This window comes from Aedes aegypti, chromosome 3 (genome assembly GCF_002204515.2).
Source record: "Aedes aegypti strain LVP_AGWG chromosome 3, AaegL5.0 Primary Assembly, whole genome shotgun sequence".
NCBI classification, from domain to species: Eukaryota; Metazoa; Arthropoda; class Insecta; order Diptera; family Culicidae; genus Aedes; species Aedes aegypti.
Genome location: NC_035109.1, coordinates 270,894,690 through 270,910,562, shown reverse-complemented (window position 1 = coordinate 270,910,562; position 15,873 = coordinate 270,894,690). Strand labels below are relative to the sequence as shown.

The 15,873-nt window shown below is 40.9% G+C and overlaps 1 protein-coding gene across 1 annotated transcript in view; it reads left to right on the top strand.

Moving 5' to 3' along the window:
* LOC5577228 (inositol polyphosphate 5-phosphatase OCRL-1) overlaps positions 1-15,570 on the top strand; it is a 32,083-nt gene extending 16,513 nt beyond the window's left edge. Inside the window, exons 3-10 of the mRNA XM_021854044.1 lie at positions 2,701-3,220; positions 3,280-3,439; positions 3,501-3,679; positions 3,740-4,094; positions 5,159-5,248; positions 5,309-5,951; positions 6,040-6,273; positions 14,828-15,570. Coding sequence (XP_021709736.1) covers positions 2,701-3,220; positions 3,280-3,439; positions 3,501-3,679; positions 3,740-4,094; positions 5,159-5,248; positions 5,309-5,951; positions 6,040-6,273; positions 14,828-15,015 — 2,369 coding nt within the window. The 3' untranslated portion in view covers positions 15,016-15,570. The remainder of the gene's footprint in view (positions 1-2,700; positions 3,221-3,279; positions 3,440-3,500; positions 3,680-3,739; positions 4,095-5,158; positions 5,249-5,308; positions 5,952-6,039; positions 6,274-14,827) is intronic.
* Positions 15,571-15,873: the final 303 nt, after the last annotated feature.

The window sequence follows — 15,873 nt, the reverse complement described above, 5'->3', positions numbered from 1 at the left end:
AAACATATGAAAAAATTCGAGAAGGGTTCTTAAAGGTTTATAGTAAATTTTCTGCAGGATATTTTTAAGAAACCCTTGGACACATTTTTTTACACCATTGGTTTCAAAAAAGACTGCAGGGAGAATCTCTAAAGTAATTTATGAGAGAATACTTTGAAGAATTCCTACAGATACCTGGATAAAAATAGGCAATAATTCCTGGACATTGACTTGCTACAACTCGTTGAGGAATATATGATGGAACTCCTATCAAGATCCCAGGAAGTGTCATGGAGGATCTCCTAAAGAAATTTTAATTGAATTTTATGGATGAATATTTTGAGGTCCATAGAGCATTACCAGAGGAATCACTATAAGCATTGTAAGAGCAATTTCAGGTCTAATAGACATTCAGAAGTAATATCAGAATGAATTCGTGCAGCAAATTCTGAAAGGAGAAATCCGCGTAGGTATTATGGAATAAATCCCTGAAAAATCTCTGGAAAGTTTAAAGACGGAGTTGATAGAAAAATTCCTGAGTTCCATAGAGGAATTCTTTAATATCTTCCTTTATGAATTTCTGTAAGAATCCCTATAGAAATTCCTGAAACAATACAGAACTATTTTGTAGAGCATTTTTTTTTAGTAATAGTATTAAATTTTACGAGCTGAATCATTTATCGGCGTAAAAATGAAAAATTGGCGGCGTAGTGCAGATCGGCGTATGGCACGCCGCCGATACCTCATTCGGCGTCGGCGTGACGTAAAATGGATCGGCGGCGGTGACGTGGCGCGGCGGCGCACAGGTCTAGTCGGAGTTATTCGGGTGGATCACTGGGTCAGGTCGGATGAGAAGGGTACTGTGCGTTTGTGCCCCTGGAGGTAGGCAAATTTCAAGTAATTTCAGATAATTTCCGGAATCGATTATAATATGGCCACTACATGACGGAATTTTGATTTCTACTTTTCGAGAATTGAACCGGTTTAGTATCCAACAATTCTATAGCCGGTTCTTCCGGACATTAAGTCCGAATGGCCACATCCGGTATATTTTAAACGGTGCAAAACTCTTCATTTATAATGTTGATTATCAGATCTTAACGATGCAAATTAAAATGATTGTCATTGCAAATAAATAAAGGTAATTTGGCATGTCCCAAAATATAGCCTTTTTTTACCCGACTTGACCCAGTGCCTCACCGGAATAACTCCGGCCACAGGAATATTTCCGAGTTCCTCTGGCCACTTCTAGAAACTAGATATGTGGGCCAGTGAACTGACAAAAAAATATTTGAATCCGTTAAGAATTCTCTGAGCGGTGAGGGTTTCAGTACTTTTGCCTTCACTCAGGCCTATACGGGTTAAAGTGAACTAAATAATATTCTTGAGAAAGCCCTTTCCGAACAATGCCAGATTGGGTTCTCTTTTTATAATGATTACTTAGGCTGGGGAAAATCCAAGTAAATCATTTATTCCATTTTTGATCTCTTCAGGTGACTTATAGTCACCCAGATAGCCGTAGCGGTAAACGTGCAGCTATTCAGCAAGACCAAGCTGAGGGTCGTGGGTTCGAATCCCACCGGTCGAGGATCTTTTCGGGTTGGAAATTTTCTCGACTTCCCAGGGCATAGAGTATCTTCGTACCTGCCACACGATATACGCATGTAAAAATGGTCATTGGCATAGTAAGCTCTCAGTTAATAACTGTGGAAGTGCTCATAAGAACACTAAGCTGAGAAGCAGGCTTTGTCCCAGTGGGGACGTAACGCCAGAAAGAAGAAGAAGGTGACTTATAGTCACTTGAGAGACGTCTCAAGACGACTTTGAACAAACGTTCAGTTTTGTCGTCATAAGTAAAAAAAATTGTGCTCCTTCTCTGTTCTCTGTTTGAGAAGAAGAAGTTTGCGATCTTTAAGAGTTTCCGGCAAAACGCGACAGTCTCCTTTCTTTGCGATTCGGAATGAAACTTTGATTCCCCTAATGGAGTTCAAGATCTCCTGCCTAAAACCTGCAAATTCGGAACAACTGACTACGATAGGCGCCACTCTTCGTTTCCTCACTTGAAGCAAAGAGCCTGGGCTAGAGACTGCTTCGATTGGTCTAGAGCATCGAACTGATTGCTCATTTCGATGCAATTATCAACATTATTCATGTCACCATTGGAAGAAAGCTTTCCGAAGAAACGTCATTTCTTCCATTCTTGCCGCGTTTAGTGACACAGTTTTAAATCGCACTTTTTTGAAAAGAAGTGATGAATTCAGAGATTCACCCTTCCTTTTGTTTGTAGTTGTAATCATGTTCAGTGAATAAACAAAAGAAGACGTGAGGTTTTTCCCAAGACGGTGTCCAAGAAGGATTACCACCGCTAGCGTTCGTTAACGGGTTCAACGAAAAATCGAAGGCACGGGACCTAAAAAGGATCGTAAAAGGATCAAAAGTAGAAAAAAATAATACTGAAAAGTACCGTTTTTTATTTTAGCACTGAAAAGTACATGCTACATAAACAAGCACTGAAAAGTACTGTTTTATTGCTTCAGGTAGCTTTAAAAATAACTTAAAAACTTCCAAGAGTAGAGAGAATTTGTGTACGCACAGCACGAAGGTACGATGCGCACTGACCAAATGAATGATAGTGTTGCCTAACACAAAACACCTATGAAAATGAATGTTTGAAGAAATAATAAAAAAAGGTTTAATTGGAACAACACATTTCTATTGCAGAATCGGGAGGCCATGGGTCTATATCCAGCCATCAGTGCACCGTATTTTCACACGATGAACCTACGGTGTATTATTACCAAGGCACCCCGGATGCCATTGTCTCGCGAGATAATTTTATCAGCAAGTTAAAAAGCCTGATTTCCACTTACAAGAGCGCCTCGTCGCAGGCCGCTACCGTTTCAATTTCACTGGATTTCACGTGGTTGGATTACTATAAACGGGCTGACATGTTGGCCATCGATCGCAGCATAGCCGAGGGCAGCCAAGCTCCTAAATCGAGAGATTCGAAATTCAAGGAAGAGCTGGAACGCCGACGACACGAATATATTGTATATGAACCGTATAAGATCTACACAGCCACATGGAATGTGAATGGGCAAACTTCGGAGAACATTGAACTACCGGAGTGGCTCTCGACTACGGAAGATCCACCGGATATCTATGCGGTCGGCTTTCAGGAAATCGAATGGACGCCGGAGAAGATCATCATGAACGAAACCAAAATCGATCGCACCTGGGTGTAAGTGAGAACCAGATCTCACACATTTTCAAAGAAATAATTTCCGAATTTGGTTTCAGTGACAAAGTTATGAGTGGCCTGCATAATGGAGCAGAGTATGAGGAGGTTGCCTCTGTTCGTTTGGTGGGAATGATGCTCACGGTTGCGGTGAAGAAATCGTTGCGCGATCGAATTTCAGATTGTCTAACAGCTGCGGTTGGAACAGGGACTCTTAAATGGGTAATGGACGATTGGTATGTCAATTTTCAATTTCCCTTTATGAATTCGTTTTTGGTTGTAGGGAAACAAGGGTGGTGTCGGAGTGAGCTTCCAAATGAATGAGGCTCTTTTTTGTTTTGTCAATACTCACCTGGCAGCACACACACAGGAAGTGGAACGACGAAATGAGGACCATGATGAAATTATCCGGAGGATGTCCTTCGAGAAGACATTCCGAGGTCGTTCTATCGACGAACATCAGTGAGTGCTACAAAAAATATTATAAGTTTTCATTGATGATTGTTTTGGAAATTTTTCCAGTCACATATTTTGGATCGGCGATTTGAACTACCGACTCAGTGGGGATGTCTCGCAAGAGGCAGTGAACCTGAAAGATGGTGACTATAATCAACTGTATCCGTTTGATCAGTTGTACGTGGAAAAGCTGCGGAAACGGATCTTCCGCGGGTACAATGAGGGCAAAATATTGTTCTGCCCCACGTACAAATACAACCCCGGAACGGACGATTGGGACAGCAGTGAGAAGAGTCGATGTCCAGCTTGGTGTGATCGAGTTCTGTGGAAGGGTCAGCGAATGGAGCTGCTCAAGTATGACAGTGTGATGCAGTTGAGAAGGAGTGATCATAAGCCAGTGTACGCTGTGTTTAATGTCGATGTAAGTATGATAGAGTTAGCTTTTTGATTGTTTAATAGCACAACAACCAATGGTGCATACCTACTATCTGTGTACGAAACAATTTTCAACTTAAACTGCTTTGTTACGACCAATGTTTTACGTTTTCTCTCTACAAATTCCTCTAGAGATCCCTTCACATATTTATTTTCCTGTGGTTCTTCCAGGAATTCCACCACAAAGTCAAACAGAAAAGAAATAAAAAATAATCTTTACAAATCATCTTACTGCTTGAATCTACTTTCTTTGCGAACTCTATATTTTTTTTCATTCTCATTGCGTTCAGATCTCTACAGTTTTTTTTTCGTTAAGGCCTTCATTTATTCTAACGGAAATTTTCGTGTGAATTGGAGTAGTGTTTGATCCGTTGAATCTGATGCTACGATATCAATGTTCCGGGGATGTAGTTCGTCATAGATATCATAGATAAACCAAGTGACTTACAGTTCCATGTTCCAAGTTTCCAATCATAATCCTTATCTTGTCGCGTGAGTCTTTACCGATTGTACCGGGTCGTATTATCTCCTATGTTATTCGCAATAAGTTTTTTTTTACGGGTGACTTATTGGGCCTACGCCAACATTCCTGTCACGCCGGAGCGCCATCGTGCTAGCTCTGTTTAACGTCCCAACTAACACTAGGACGATCACACTGATGGGGTTACCACCATGGATTTAGCTGTGCGCGGTTCAGCAATCTTTGAAAGATATGCTAGAGTAAGACTTGCTACCAGCTATGAGTGCGAGATGCTAAGCCGAGATAGTCACTTATGACGTTAAATTTATAGTTGGGCTTAGTCTACGAGTGAGGTTAGGTGAGAAATCTCGGTCTCGTATAGCCAGGTGACAACACTCGACTCGAATGAAGTGACGCGCCGGGTAAATCAAACGGAGACTCACCTCATTAGAGTCGAGTATTGTCACCACGCTATACGAGACCGGGATTTCTCACCTAACCTCACTCGTAGAATAAGCTCAAGTGACAACTTCTTTGGAAGAAGAAGTAAACCGAGGGTGAAAACAGCTATATCTTTTTTTTTCCTACAGGTTGAAACTAAAGATGACCACAAGTTCAAGAGAGTCCATGAGGAAGTATTAAAAACAGTCGACAAGTATGAAAATGACAACCAACCTCAGGTAACAAAAATATATTAACTAACGCAACCAACTTATTCAATAAACTTTCTCACCCTGTAGATAACGGTCGAGCAAACGGATTTGGACTTTGGCCTGATCCGTTTCAACGAGAGATATTCCCGCGAACTACTGGTGGCCAACAATTGCCATCTGCCGGTGCAGTTTAACTTTTCCGCCAAAGACGACCGCAACAGCAGCGTGTGTGAAGAGTTCATTCACATCAGCAAAAAATCTGGCGAACTATTGACTGGCGATAGCCGAAGCATACGAATAGACATCTTCATCGATGCAAAGGCTGCATCGAAAATGTTGAAGAAACTGAAGGATGCCAAAGCCGGCGTTAAGATCCCTCTGGACATTCTGGTGCTACACGTGAAGAACGGACGGGATATTTTCATCACCATCTTCGGAGAGTACAAATCCAGCTGCTTCGGGCTTTCTCTGGATACGTTGATAAAATTGACCAAACCGGTTTTCGAGTACGAGATCAACGAACTGATCGCAATGGAGAGAGAGGAGAAGCTAGTTGATTTGAACAATAGTACCGATCTTAAAGTACCACGGGAAATATGGAGGTTGATAGACTATCTGTACACCGAGGGCATGGACACACATCAGTTATTCGTAAATCGAGCCTACGGCCAACATGAAAACATCGTGGAAATCCGTGATTGGTTGGACAGCTGGTCTTCAGCACCTTGTCGTATCCTTTTCAATAATTTGATTCGCACTTTTTCTTGTGATAGGTATACTGTCGAGAGCAAATTTTCCTTAATTTAAATTTTATCTAGCGGCAACTCCGAAAACTGCGGCGGAAGCTCTGCTGATATTTCTAGAATCTCTTCCAGAACCATTGGTTACCATCAGCGAGCGGGAATGTATAGTCAACGCAGATAACTACGAGCGCTGCCGGGAACTGATCCGAGTTAAGCTAAAGCCGGTCAACAGGATTATTTTCTTGCACATTTGCTTGTTTCTTATTGAGCTTCAGCGAAAGAATCCGAGCGTACGTTTGAATAATTTAGGTAAGGATTAAGAAAGTGCATTTTTATATGAGAAAAAAAAATCATGCTGTAGAAATCTTAAGCTACATCCCTCAAATTTGTCCATTTGAACCATCAGAAACTACTGTGACTTACAAACACCACTCCTTTTTTATTTATATAGAAGATGTACATTAATGACATGCGACGAGTCTTATGATTTTGTGATATCAATCTGTTTGCTGGAGATACCGTGATATTCATTGCACCTAAAAACATAGAGTATGCCGAATATATGTGGTTTCTGTCGCTTGAAAAACGATTTGGTTATTGCAAGTAAAATACAGTGGCATAAATCAATCATCTCTCCTCATCTAGACTCCTGCCATGCTATCTTATTTCTAGCAAAAGAAATTCAAATATTTTCATAATTTCATTAATTTAAATCGGAATTCCAACAAATGCGCCAAAAATCTGCCAGGAAATCCTACTACTATTATTTTTCCGAATTTTGTGTTCTGTCAGGTTTATATAAAGATTTTTTTTCAGAGAATCTGGCCAGAAATTTCTCTAGAATATTTCTATTTTTTTCAGATACAATAGATACGTTTTGGCACGGCAAATGGCTGGGCATGGCGCACCATTGCACATTGGTCCCAAAGCCATATCTAGGAAGACAAAAACAATTACGCCTAAACCGTCAATTTTAGATATATGGTGTCTTCGGCAAAGTTTCTCCATATTATCCAGACATTTTTTTCAGAGATGTGAAATTAGGGTGGCCCACATGGTTTACGAGATCAGCACATAAACTTTTTTGCTGACGCATTTAGGACTACACAATGTTCTACAATGTTTTAGAACAACCGATTTGGAGCAACTTTGCCGAAGAACCCAAATTTCTATCTCTTATGGTTCGCGAGTTATGATTTTTTTTTAACAAAAAAGTTAGGGTGGTACTGAAAAATCAGTTTTTACTTGATAACTTTTCATACGATAATTTCTCGCAAAAACTTTGTTCCGAGCACTTTTAGAACTTTTGATTGCGCAACTTCTTGCCGAAGAAACTACTGTTCCATCTCTTATGGTTACAAAGTTATAAGAAATTTTCTTCGAAAAAATTGTTGTTTTCAAATGCCGATATCTTCAAAAGGCGCAAACGGATTTTCAATCTTTTGTCGGTATTAGAAAGATTATCTCTTTCTCTGTTTCTCTGAAAAAACTGTGAGGACGTTTTTTGTTTTAAAAGATTGACAAAATTTTGAAAATAATATGTTTTTTAACCGAAAATTGTCCAAAACTTGAAAAATATTCGAGATAGCTCTTTGGTGCCTTCAGCAAAAATGTGCAAAACTGAAAGTTCTGAAAGTGCTTCATACATAGCATTCATAAAAAATCAACGCTTTAAGATATATTCACCATAAACCGAATTTTATATGGTAAAGAGAGCGAAAAAAAGAGATATTTGCTGGAACAATCGAAATAACTGTATGTAAAGTCATTTAAAATTGAATACACATGTATTGATATCGATCATAGTAAGCGGAATCTAAGGAGTTGAAAAAGGGAAAATTATTTGCTGAAGCAGTTTTCAAGTGATCAAGGCCCACCTTCTGGTTCGTTACCTTAGACAGATATTTGGGATTTATATCTGGCTCTTGTTCAAGATTCATGCATTCTTCAACAGGCGAATGCTGCTTGATTTATTCGTTGTGGTAGATTTATTGGATTTGATTGAATTGAATGGGATAAGTTGGATGCCCAGATAGAATAATTGCAGATACTTCTATATTTCTATGGGAGGGTATCACGGCAAGTAAGGTTTTGGTAATTTGAAGGAATTCTTCAAAGTATACGTTTTGTTATCGTTTAGAGATGAAAATATAATAAACGGGACCGGTATTGAACGCATGACCTTCTGCTTAGTAAGCCGAAGCTTAGCTGGACAAACAATATGTCGCGTGAAATAACAAGACTTCGTTTATGGATCAATGTTCCATGGATCACTGTTAAAACTGCTTCAGCAACTAAATTTCCCTAACTCCTTAGATTTTGCTTATTGTGATCGATCTTATTTCATTACATATATATTCAATTTTAAATGACTTTACATACAGTTATTCCGTAAATTCCAGCAAATATCTCTTTTTTCGCTTTCTTTATGATATAAAATTCGGTTTATGGTGAATATATCTTAAAGCGATAATTTTTCATGAATACTTTGTATGAAGCACTTTCAGAACTTTCAATTATGCACATTTTTGCTGAAGGTACCAAAGAGCTATCTCGAATATTTTTCAAGTTATGGAAAATTTTCAATAAAAAAAAAAATATTTTAAAAAATTTTGTCAATCTTTTAAAACAAAAAACCTCCTCGCAGTTTTTTCACCACTAACAGAGAAAGAGATAATCTTTCTAATGCCGACAAAAGATTGAAAATCCGTTTGCGCCTTTTGGAGATATTGGCATTTGAAAACAACCATTTTTTCGAAGAAAATTTCTGATAACTCTGTAACCATAAGAGATAGAACAGTAGTTTCTTCGGTAAAAAGTTGCGCAATCAAAAGATCTAAAAGTGCTCGGAACAAAGTTTTTGCGAGAAATTATCGTATGAAAAGTTATCAAGAAAAAACTGATTTTTCAGTACCACCCTAACTTTTTTGTTAAAAAAGAATCATAACTCGCGGACCATAAGAGATAGAAATTTGGATTCTTCGGCAAAGTTGCTCCAAATCGATTGTTCTAAAACATTGTAGAACATTGTGTAGTCCTAAATGCGTCAGCAAAAAAGTTTATGTGCTGATCTCGTAAACCATATGGGCCACCCTAATTTCACATCTCTGAAAAAAATGTTCGAGAAATATGGAGAAACTTTGCCGAAGACACCATATATCTAAAATTGACGGTTTAGGCGCAATCGTTTTTGTCTTCCTAGATATGGCTTTGGGACCAATGTGCATTGCACTATGGTCCAGGAATCAGTTTTATGCGGAAAGATGCATTTTGAGCTTTAGAATGAAACATTAGACAAAAACGATCTTCAACAAAGTTGTTTGTATTAATTGTGTAACTAACTTTCTTATTAGTAAAAATTATATTATACATGCTTCAGCAAAGTTGTAGACCATTCAATTTCAAACAACTTTGCCAAAAAAAGTTTTTTTGTATCTCTTAAATTGACCGATTTAGAGCTTTTTTCCTACGGTGACATAGGGTGGTCCGAAAAAAACTGGTTTTCTGGCTCTAGATTTTTCAATTCGAATTTCTCATCAAAGTAGTCTATGAAACACTTTTAGAACTTGAAAAATGTGTAATTTGGAGTGAGTGAAGAAACTCGCTATCTCCTTCCGTTTAGGAGTTATTGTTGTTATTCTCTCAAAAACATGCCTACTTTGATTGTGAATATCTCTGATTGGGGCAAACATAAAAAAATATCTTTTGACGGCATTCAAAAGACAAAGTAAAATTGTATATTATATCAAAAAATTACAGACGTGTTATTTTTGCTTGAAATTGAATGGTCCATAACTTGCTGAAGCATGTATAATATAATTTCTACAAATAAGAAAGTTAGTTACACAATTTCTATGAAAATGTTGTCGACCCTTATTTTCAATATCACCAAACAAAGGGCTTAAGGCCCAAGTAAAAATGGTGCTTTGCTTTTGCTTTTGCAAACCCTGAGCGTCTGTACTCCATGTTAGGAACAGCTCACAACAGCGTCTGTCCCATGGCAGGGACGGCTGATCATAGTCTGAGTGCCTGAAAAGGACTCTAAGCTAAACTGCGCACTATGGTCCTCAGAACATTTAGGGGGAATGGCCCTCTGGAAATCTAGGGGGTTGGTGTCAGGCCCTGCAAGCCAACCGTAAATACACATCAGCACAGGAACGTCAACGAGAGAATACGGACCGGAACAATCGGCAAAGACCACAGCGACGGAAATGGACTAGCGATTGGAAACTCGGTACGTGGAACTGCAAATCTTTCCACTTTATCGGAAGCACACGCATACTTTCCGATGTACTGAAGATCCGCGGTTTCGGCATCGTAGCGCTGCAAAGGGTGTGCTGGACAGGATCGATGGTGTGAACGTTTAGAGGTAATCATACCATCTACCAGAGCTGCGGCAACACACGTGAGCTGGGAACAGCTTTTATAGTGATGGGTGATATGCAAAGGCGCGTGATCGGGTGGTGGCCGATCAACGAAAGAATGTGCAAGTTGAGGCTCAAAGGCCGATTCTTCACCTTAAGCATCATAAACGTGCATAGCCCTCACTACGGAAGCACTGATGATGACAAGGATGCATTTTACGCGCAGCTCGAACGCGGGTACGACCGCTGCCCAAGCCACGACGTCAAGATCATCATAGGAGATTTGAACGCTCAGATTGGCCAGGAGAAGGAGTTCAGACCGACGATAGGAAAGTTCAGCGACCACCGGCTGACGAACGAGAACGGCCTACGACTGATAGATTTTTCCGCCTCCAAGAACATGACCATTCGTAGCACCTATTTCCAGCACAGCCTCCCGTATCGGTACACCTGGAGATCACCTCAGCGGACAGAATCGCAAATCGACCACGTTTTGATCGATGGACGGCACTTCTCCGACATAACCGACATCAGAACCTATCGTGGCGCCTGGTGATGGTGAAACTGCGCCCAAACTATCCGTCATCAATGATGTACGGTACCGACGCCCGCCCCGGTACAATCTCGAGCGGCTGAAACAACCGATGTCGCCAATGCGTACGCGCAGCATCTTGAGGCAGCGTTGCCGGATGAGGGCGAGCTCGATAGGGCCCCTCTTGAGGATTGCGGTAGGACAGTCAAAGCAGCCATTAACGAAGCTGCCGAAAGCATTGTCGGATATGTGGAGCTCAAGATATGATTGGTTCGACGAGGAGTGGCAGGAGGTTTTAGAGGAGAAGAATGCAGCGCGGGCTGCAATGCTGCAGCATGGTACGCGGGAAAACGTGGAACGATACAGACTGAAGCGGAAACACCATAACCGCCTATTCCGGGACAAAAAGCGCTGCCTGGAAGAGGTGGAATGCCAAGAGATGGAGTTGCTGTACCGTTCTTAAGAAACGCGGAAGTTCTATCAGAAGCTTAACACATCCCGCAAAGGCTTCATGCCGCGAGCTGAAATGTGCCGGGATAAGGATGGGAGCATCTTGACGGACGGACGCGAGGTGATCGAAAGGTGGAAGCAGCACTACGATGTACACCTGAATGGCGCAGAGAACACAGGTACAGAAGGTCCGGACAGCGAAAGCGATGGCTACGTCAGCACAGCGGACAGTGGAAACCAACCAGCTCCCACGATGGGGGAAGTTAAGGATGCATTCAACAGCTCAAGAACAACAAGACCGCTGGCAAGGTTGGTATCGGAGCCGAACTCATCAAGATGGGCCCGGACAAGTTGGCCGCTTATCTGCATCGGCTGATAGTCAGAATCTGGTAAACGGAACAGCTACCGGAGGAGTGCAAGCAAGGCGTTATATGCCCTATCTACAAAAAGGACGACATACTGGAGTGTGAAAATTATCGTGCAATCACTATCCTAAACGCCGCCTACAAAGTGCTATCCCAGATTCTCTTCCGTCGTCTATCACCTAAAGCAAATGAGTTCGTGGGAAGTTATCAAGCAGGTTTCATCGACGGCCGCACGACAACGGACCAGATCTTTTCCGTGCGGCAAATCCTCCAGAAATGCCGTGAGTACCAGGTCCCTACGCACTATCGATTTCAAGGCGCCATACGACAGTATTGACCGTGTAGAGCTATGGAAGATCATGGACGAGAACAGCTTTCCCGGGAAGCGCACAAGATTGATTAGAGCAACGATGGACGGTGTACAAAACTGTGTGAAGATCTCGGGCGAACACTCCAGTTCGTTCGAGTCTCGGCGGGGACTATGACAGGGCGATGGACTTTCGTGCCTGTTGTTCAATATTGCGCTTGAAGGTGTCATGCGGAGAGCCGGACTTAATAGTCGAGGCACGATTTTCACGAGATCCGGACCATTTGTTTGCTTCGCGGACGATATGGACATTATTGGGAGAAAATTTGAAACGATGGCAGATTTGTTCACCCGCCTTAAACGCGAAGCAACAAGAGCTAATGGTGAATGCGTCGAAAACAAAGTACATGCTGGTAGGCGGAACAGGGCCCGCCTAGGAAGCAGTGTCACGATAGACGGGGATACCTTCGAGGTGGTGGACGAGTTCGGCTACCTCGGATCCTTGTTGACGGCTGACAACAACGTTAGTCGGGAAATACGAAGGCGCATCATCAGTGGAAGTCGTGTCGTACTATGGGCTCCAAAAGAAACTGCGGTCAAGAAAGATTCACCCCGCACCAAATGCACGATGTAAAAAACGCACATAAGACCGGTAGTCCTCTATGGGCATGAGACGTGGACTATGCTCTTGGGCTTGACGTGCAAGCTCTTGGGGTTTTCGAACGCCGAGTGCTATGAATGATCTTTGGCGGCGTGCAGGAGAACGGCGTGTGGCGGCGAAGGACGAACCATGAGCTCGCTCAACTCCCCAGACAACCTGGAATCGCATGAAAGTTTACGTTACAACTCGTTTATTCATACTAATTACATCAAACCCGCAAAACACCGTGGATAAACTCGTCAGATTGTTGAGTTTCCTCGCATAAAACACTTCTTTTCTGAGTTCATTTGTACATTTTGTTTCGTCCCGTACACTCGTGCAAAGTAAGTCGAATCAATCCGTAGCAGCTGTCAAATCAACATTTGTTATCATAAGTTGAATCGCATAAGATCACAGGTTTGTTCGGTAGAATATTTCTATACTCGCATTCTATGTTATTATTCATCACATAATATATGCAAGCATATCGCCTTCACTTTAGTACGTAGAAGGCCTTTTCGCGACATCTTTTAAGTGAAATTTTGCACATACAAAGCCTCCAGGTGATTTCGTTATACGTACATTTTGGTTGTCTGGGTCTACGACGAACCTAGTATCGTGAAGGTAGCTAAAGCTGTAAGGATACGCTGTGCAGGGCATGTTGCAAGAATGTCGGACAACACTCCTGTAAAGATGGTGTTCGCTACGAATCCGGTCGGAACAAGAAGGCGTGGGGTGCAGCGAGCTAGGTGGATTGACCAGGTGCAGGACCTGGAGAGCGTGGGTCGCAGTCGAGAAAAGAGAGAAGCGGCCATGAACCGAGTGAATTGGCGAAATGTTGTTGGGGAGGTTTTATCAAGCTAATTGATGTAAAACCAAATAAATAATAGATACGTTTTGCTCTAAGTGCTGTATTTTTTTTACAGGAATTGCATAAGAAACTAATTCAAATATTTGTTCTATTTTTCCTTCATGTATTATACAGAGGATTTCTTCGAGAGTTAATTTGGCGATATTTTTTTACAGACTTCCTAAGAAATTTCTCCAGGAAAACCGTTTAAGATACACCCAAGAATTCAAGCTGAGATTACTCTAAGAAGAGGGGCGGTCCATTAATTACGTAAGGGTTTATGGGGGGAGGGGGGGTCTGAGATTTCTTACGTGCCATACAAATAATTTTTAATTTTCATACGAAAAATCTTACCATGGGGGGAGGGGGGTTGAAAAACCCCGAAAAATGTCTTACGTAATAAATGGACAGCCCCAGAGCTCTAGAAATTAGTACTTTTGCAGGAATTCCTCCGAAGATTCTAACAAATATCTCAAGAAAGACCTGTGTTCTCTAGGAATTTATCCAGTGATTATTTCATTGATTTCGTCCAAGATTTTCATCCTCAAAAAATTATTCGAAAAATTTCCAAAGGAAGTTGTCAATATTACTCAGGGATGACAGGGTAATTGCAAAAAAAAAAAAAAAACCAGCAGCATCTCTGGTGAAATTTCTGTTGTAGAAATTCTTGATGAACTCCTGCAAGAATCTCTGAAAAAACTCCTGAACCCCTAAATAAGTGTAAGACAGTTTTATATATAACATGTTATTATTTTAAAAAGAATCAATCGCGTCCAGCAGGATTCCCTGAAAAAAAAAAGAATACCAGGGCGGGTAGTAAGTCACTTTTAAGTGACTTGGTCAATTTTTTGAAAGTCACAAACTTTTTTTTAGACATTTTTACCAATGTCACCTTTTTTAATTTAATGGCTAGAAATACCGAGACATTTCTTGAAGTTAGTCCAAGTTTTAAATTAGACCATCCTCACATCATTATGGAGAAGGTCCATAATCCCAATAACTACCCTACTTTTATTGTAGATGAAATTTAGAAGAATTCCTGAACCTTTTTCTCGAGGAGTCGGAAGTTTCCAAAGTACCTGTATGATAATCGCGTAAAAGCCTCTGAGGGTATCTCTAGAGCTTCTAGAAATTGGCCCCTATAGTTGTAGCAGTGTTTACCACCGATTTTCTCCATACAAACTTCAAGCTTGTTCAACCTTTAAGTTCAAACTTTTGCAGTAGCTTCTGAGGATCCAAATAAACAAATTTGGGGAGTGCAACTTTATATTTTCGAAGTTCTTTTTATCGTTATGGGTCACTCTACTCTAACATTCTTGAAAAGTGCCCAAATTGATATTTCCATCTCATTCCAGCAACCACCTTTGGACGGATATTGATTCGAAGTCAACTAACCCCTGGCCGAACTCCGACCGGCAATGACGTGTACGCCTACACCGAAGGGGAACGGGATCAGCGGCGGCGCTTCATGATGACCTTCTTGACCAACAACAACGGTGTGCAGGAGTTTGCCCGAGCGGAAATGAACGGAACTGGAATGTAGACGACGTTTCTGGAAATTTGTTTCAGTAAACTGGAGTGTCTGAATGTGAAACATTTGTGTACGATCGTACTTTTGCGAACAAAGCAATAACTGCATTGTCATAACGTAATTTGCTCCAACAACGTGCAGTGCCTGATAGTGGACCTTTTATGGGATATTTATTTGTCTGTAAAGGCGTTTCATAAACAAGTTTTGATGAAAATATTCCGTTTTTATCATTGTGGGCACCTTCACATATCTGTCCGTAAAATTGTACAAATATTGTTCTACACCAAAATGAATTTATTATCGTCTTAGGTCCAATATGGGCGACTATTCATGGTACATTGTTTTCGGTTGGAGCGTATTTCAGGGTGACAATTGCGTTAACTTAATGATTCAAAGTCTGGGAAATTTATTCCGTACTTTAGAAAAAAAAACACCTGAAGTGATTAGCAGAAAACAAAAATACGATTATAGTTCACTGTCTGTGTCGTGTAATATATACCTAGTAAGTGGGAACGCAAAAGAGAACAAACAATAAAAGTAATAGCGCATTTCAGCGTTACCACCGATTGCCTGAGTGTTTATTTCTATGTACTTTCTCTCAAACAAAATTATACAAAATAGGGCTCTTCTAAACGAATCCATCATTTGTGTGAAACATACATTGAAACGAGCTCACCAAATCTATGACGGCTAAAATGTTCTACTCAGTTGCTGAATACGGCCAACAGAATTTCTTCAATTGTGATGATGAGTATTCTAAAACTGATTGAATACATGGTCGTTCTGCGATTGATTCTCTCAGATAGATGATGCAGCTTTCATTTACCCAAATTATAGTAGAATTCGACCTGTAGCTCGTGCATGGCGTAC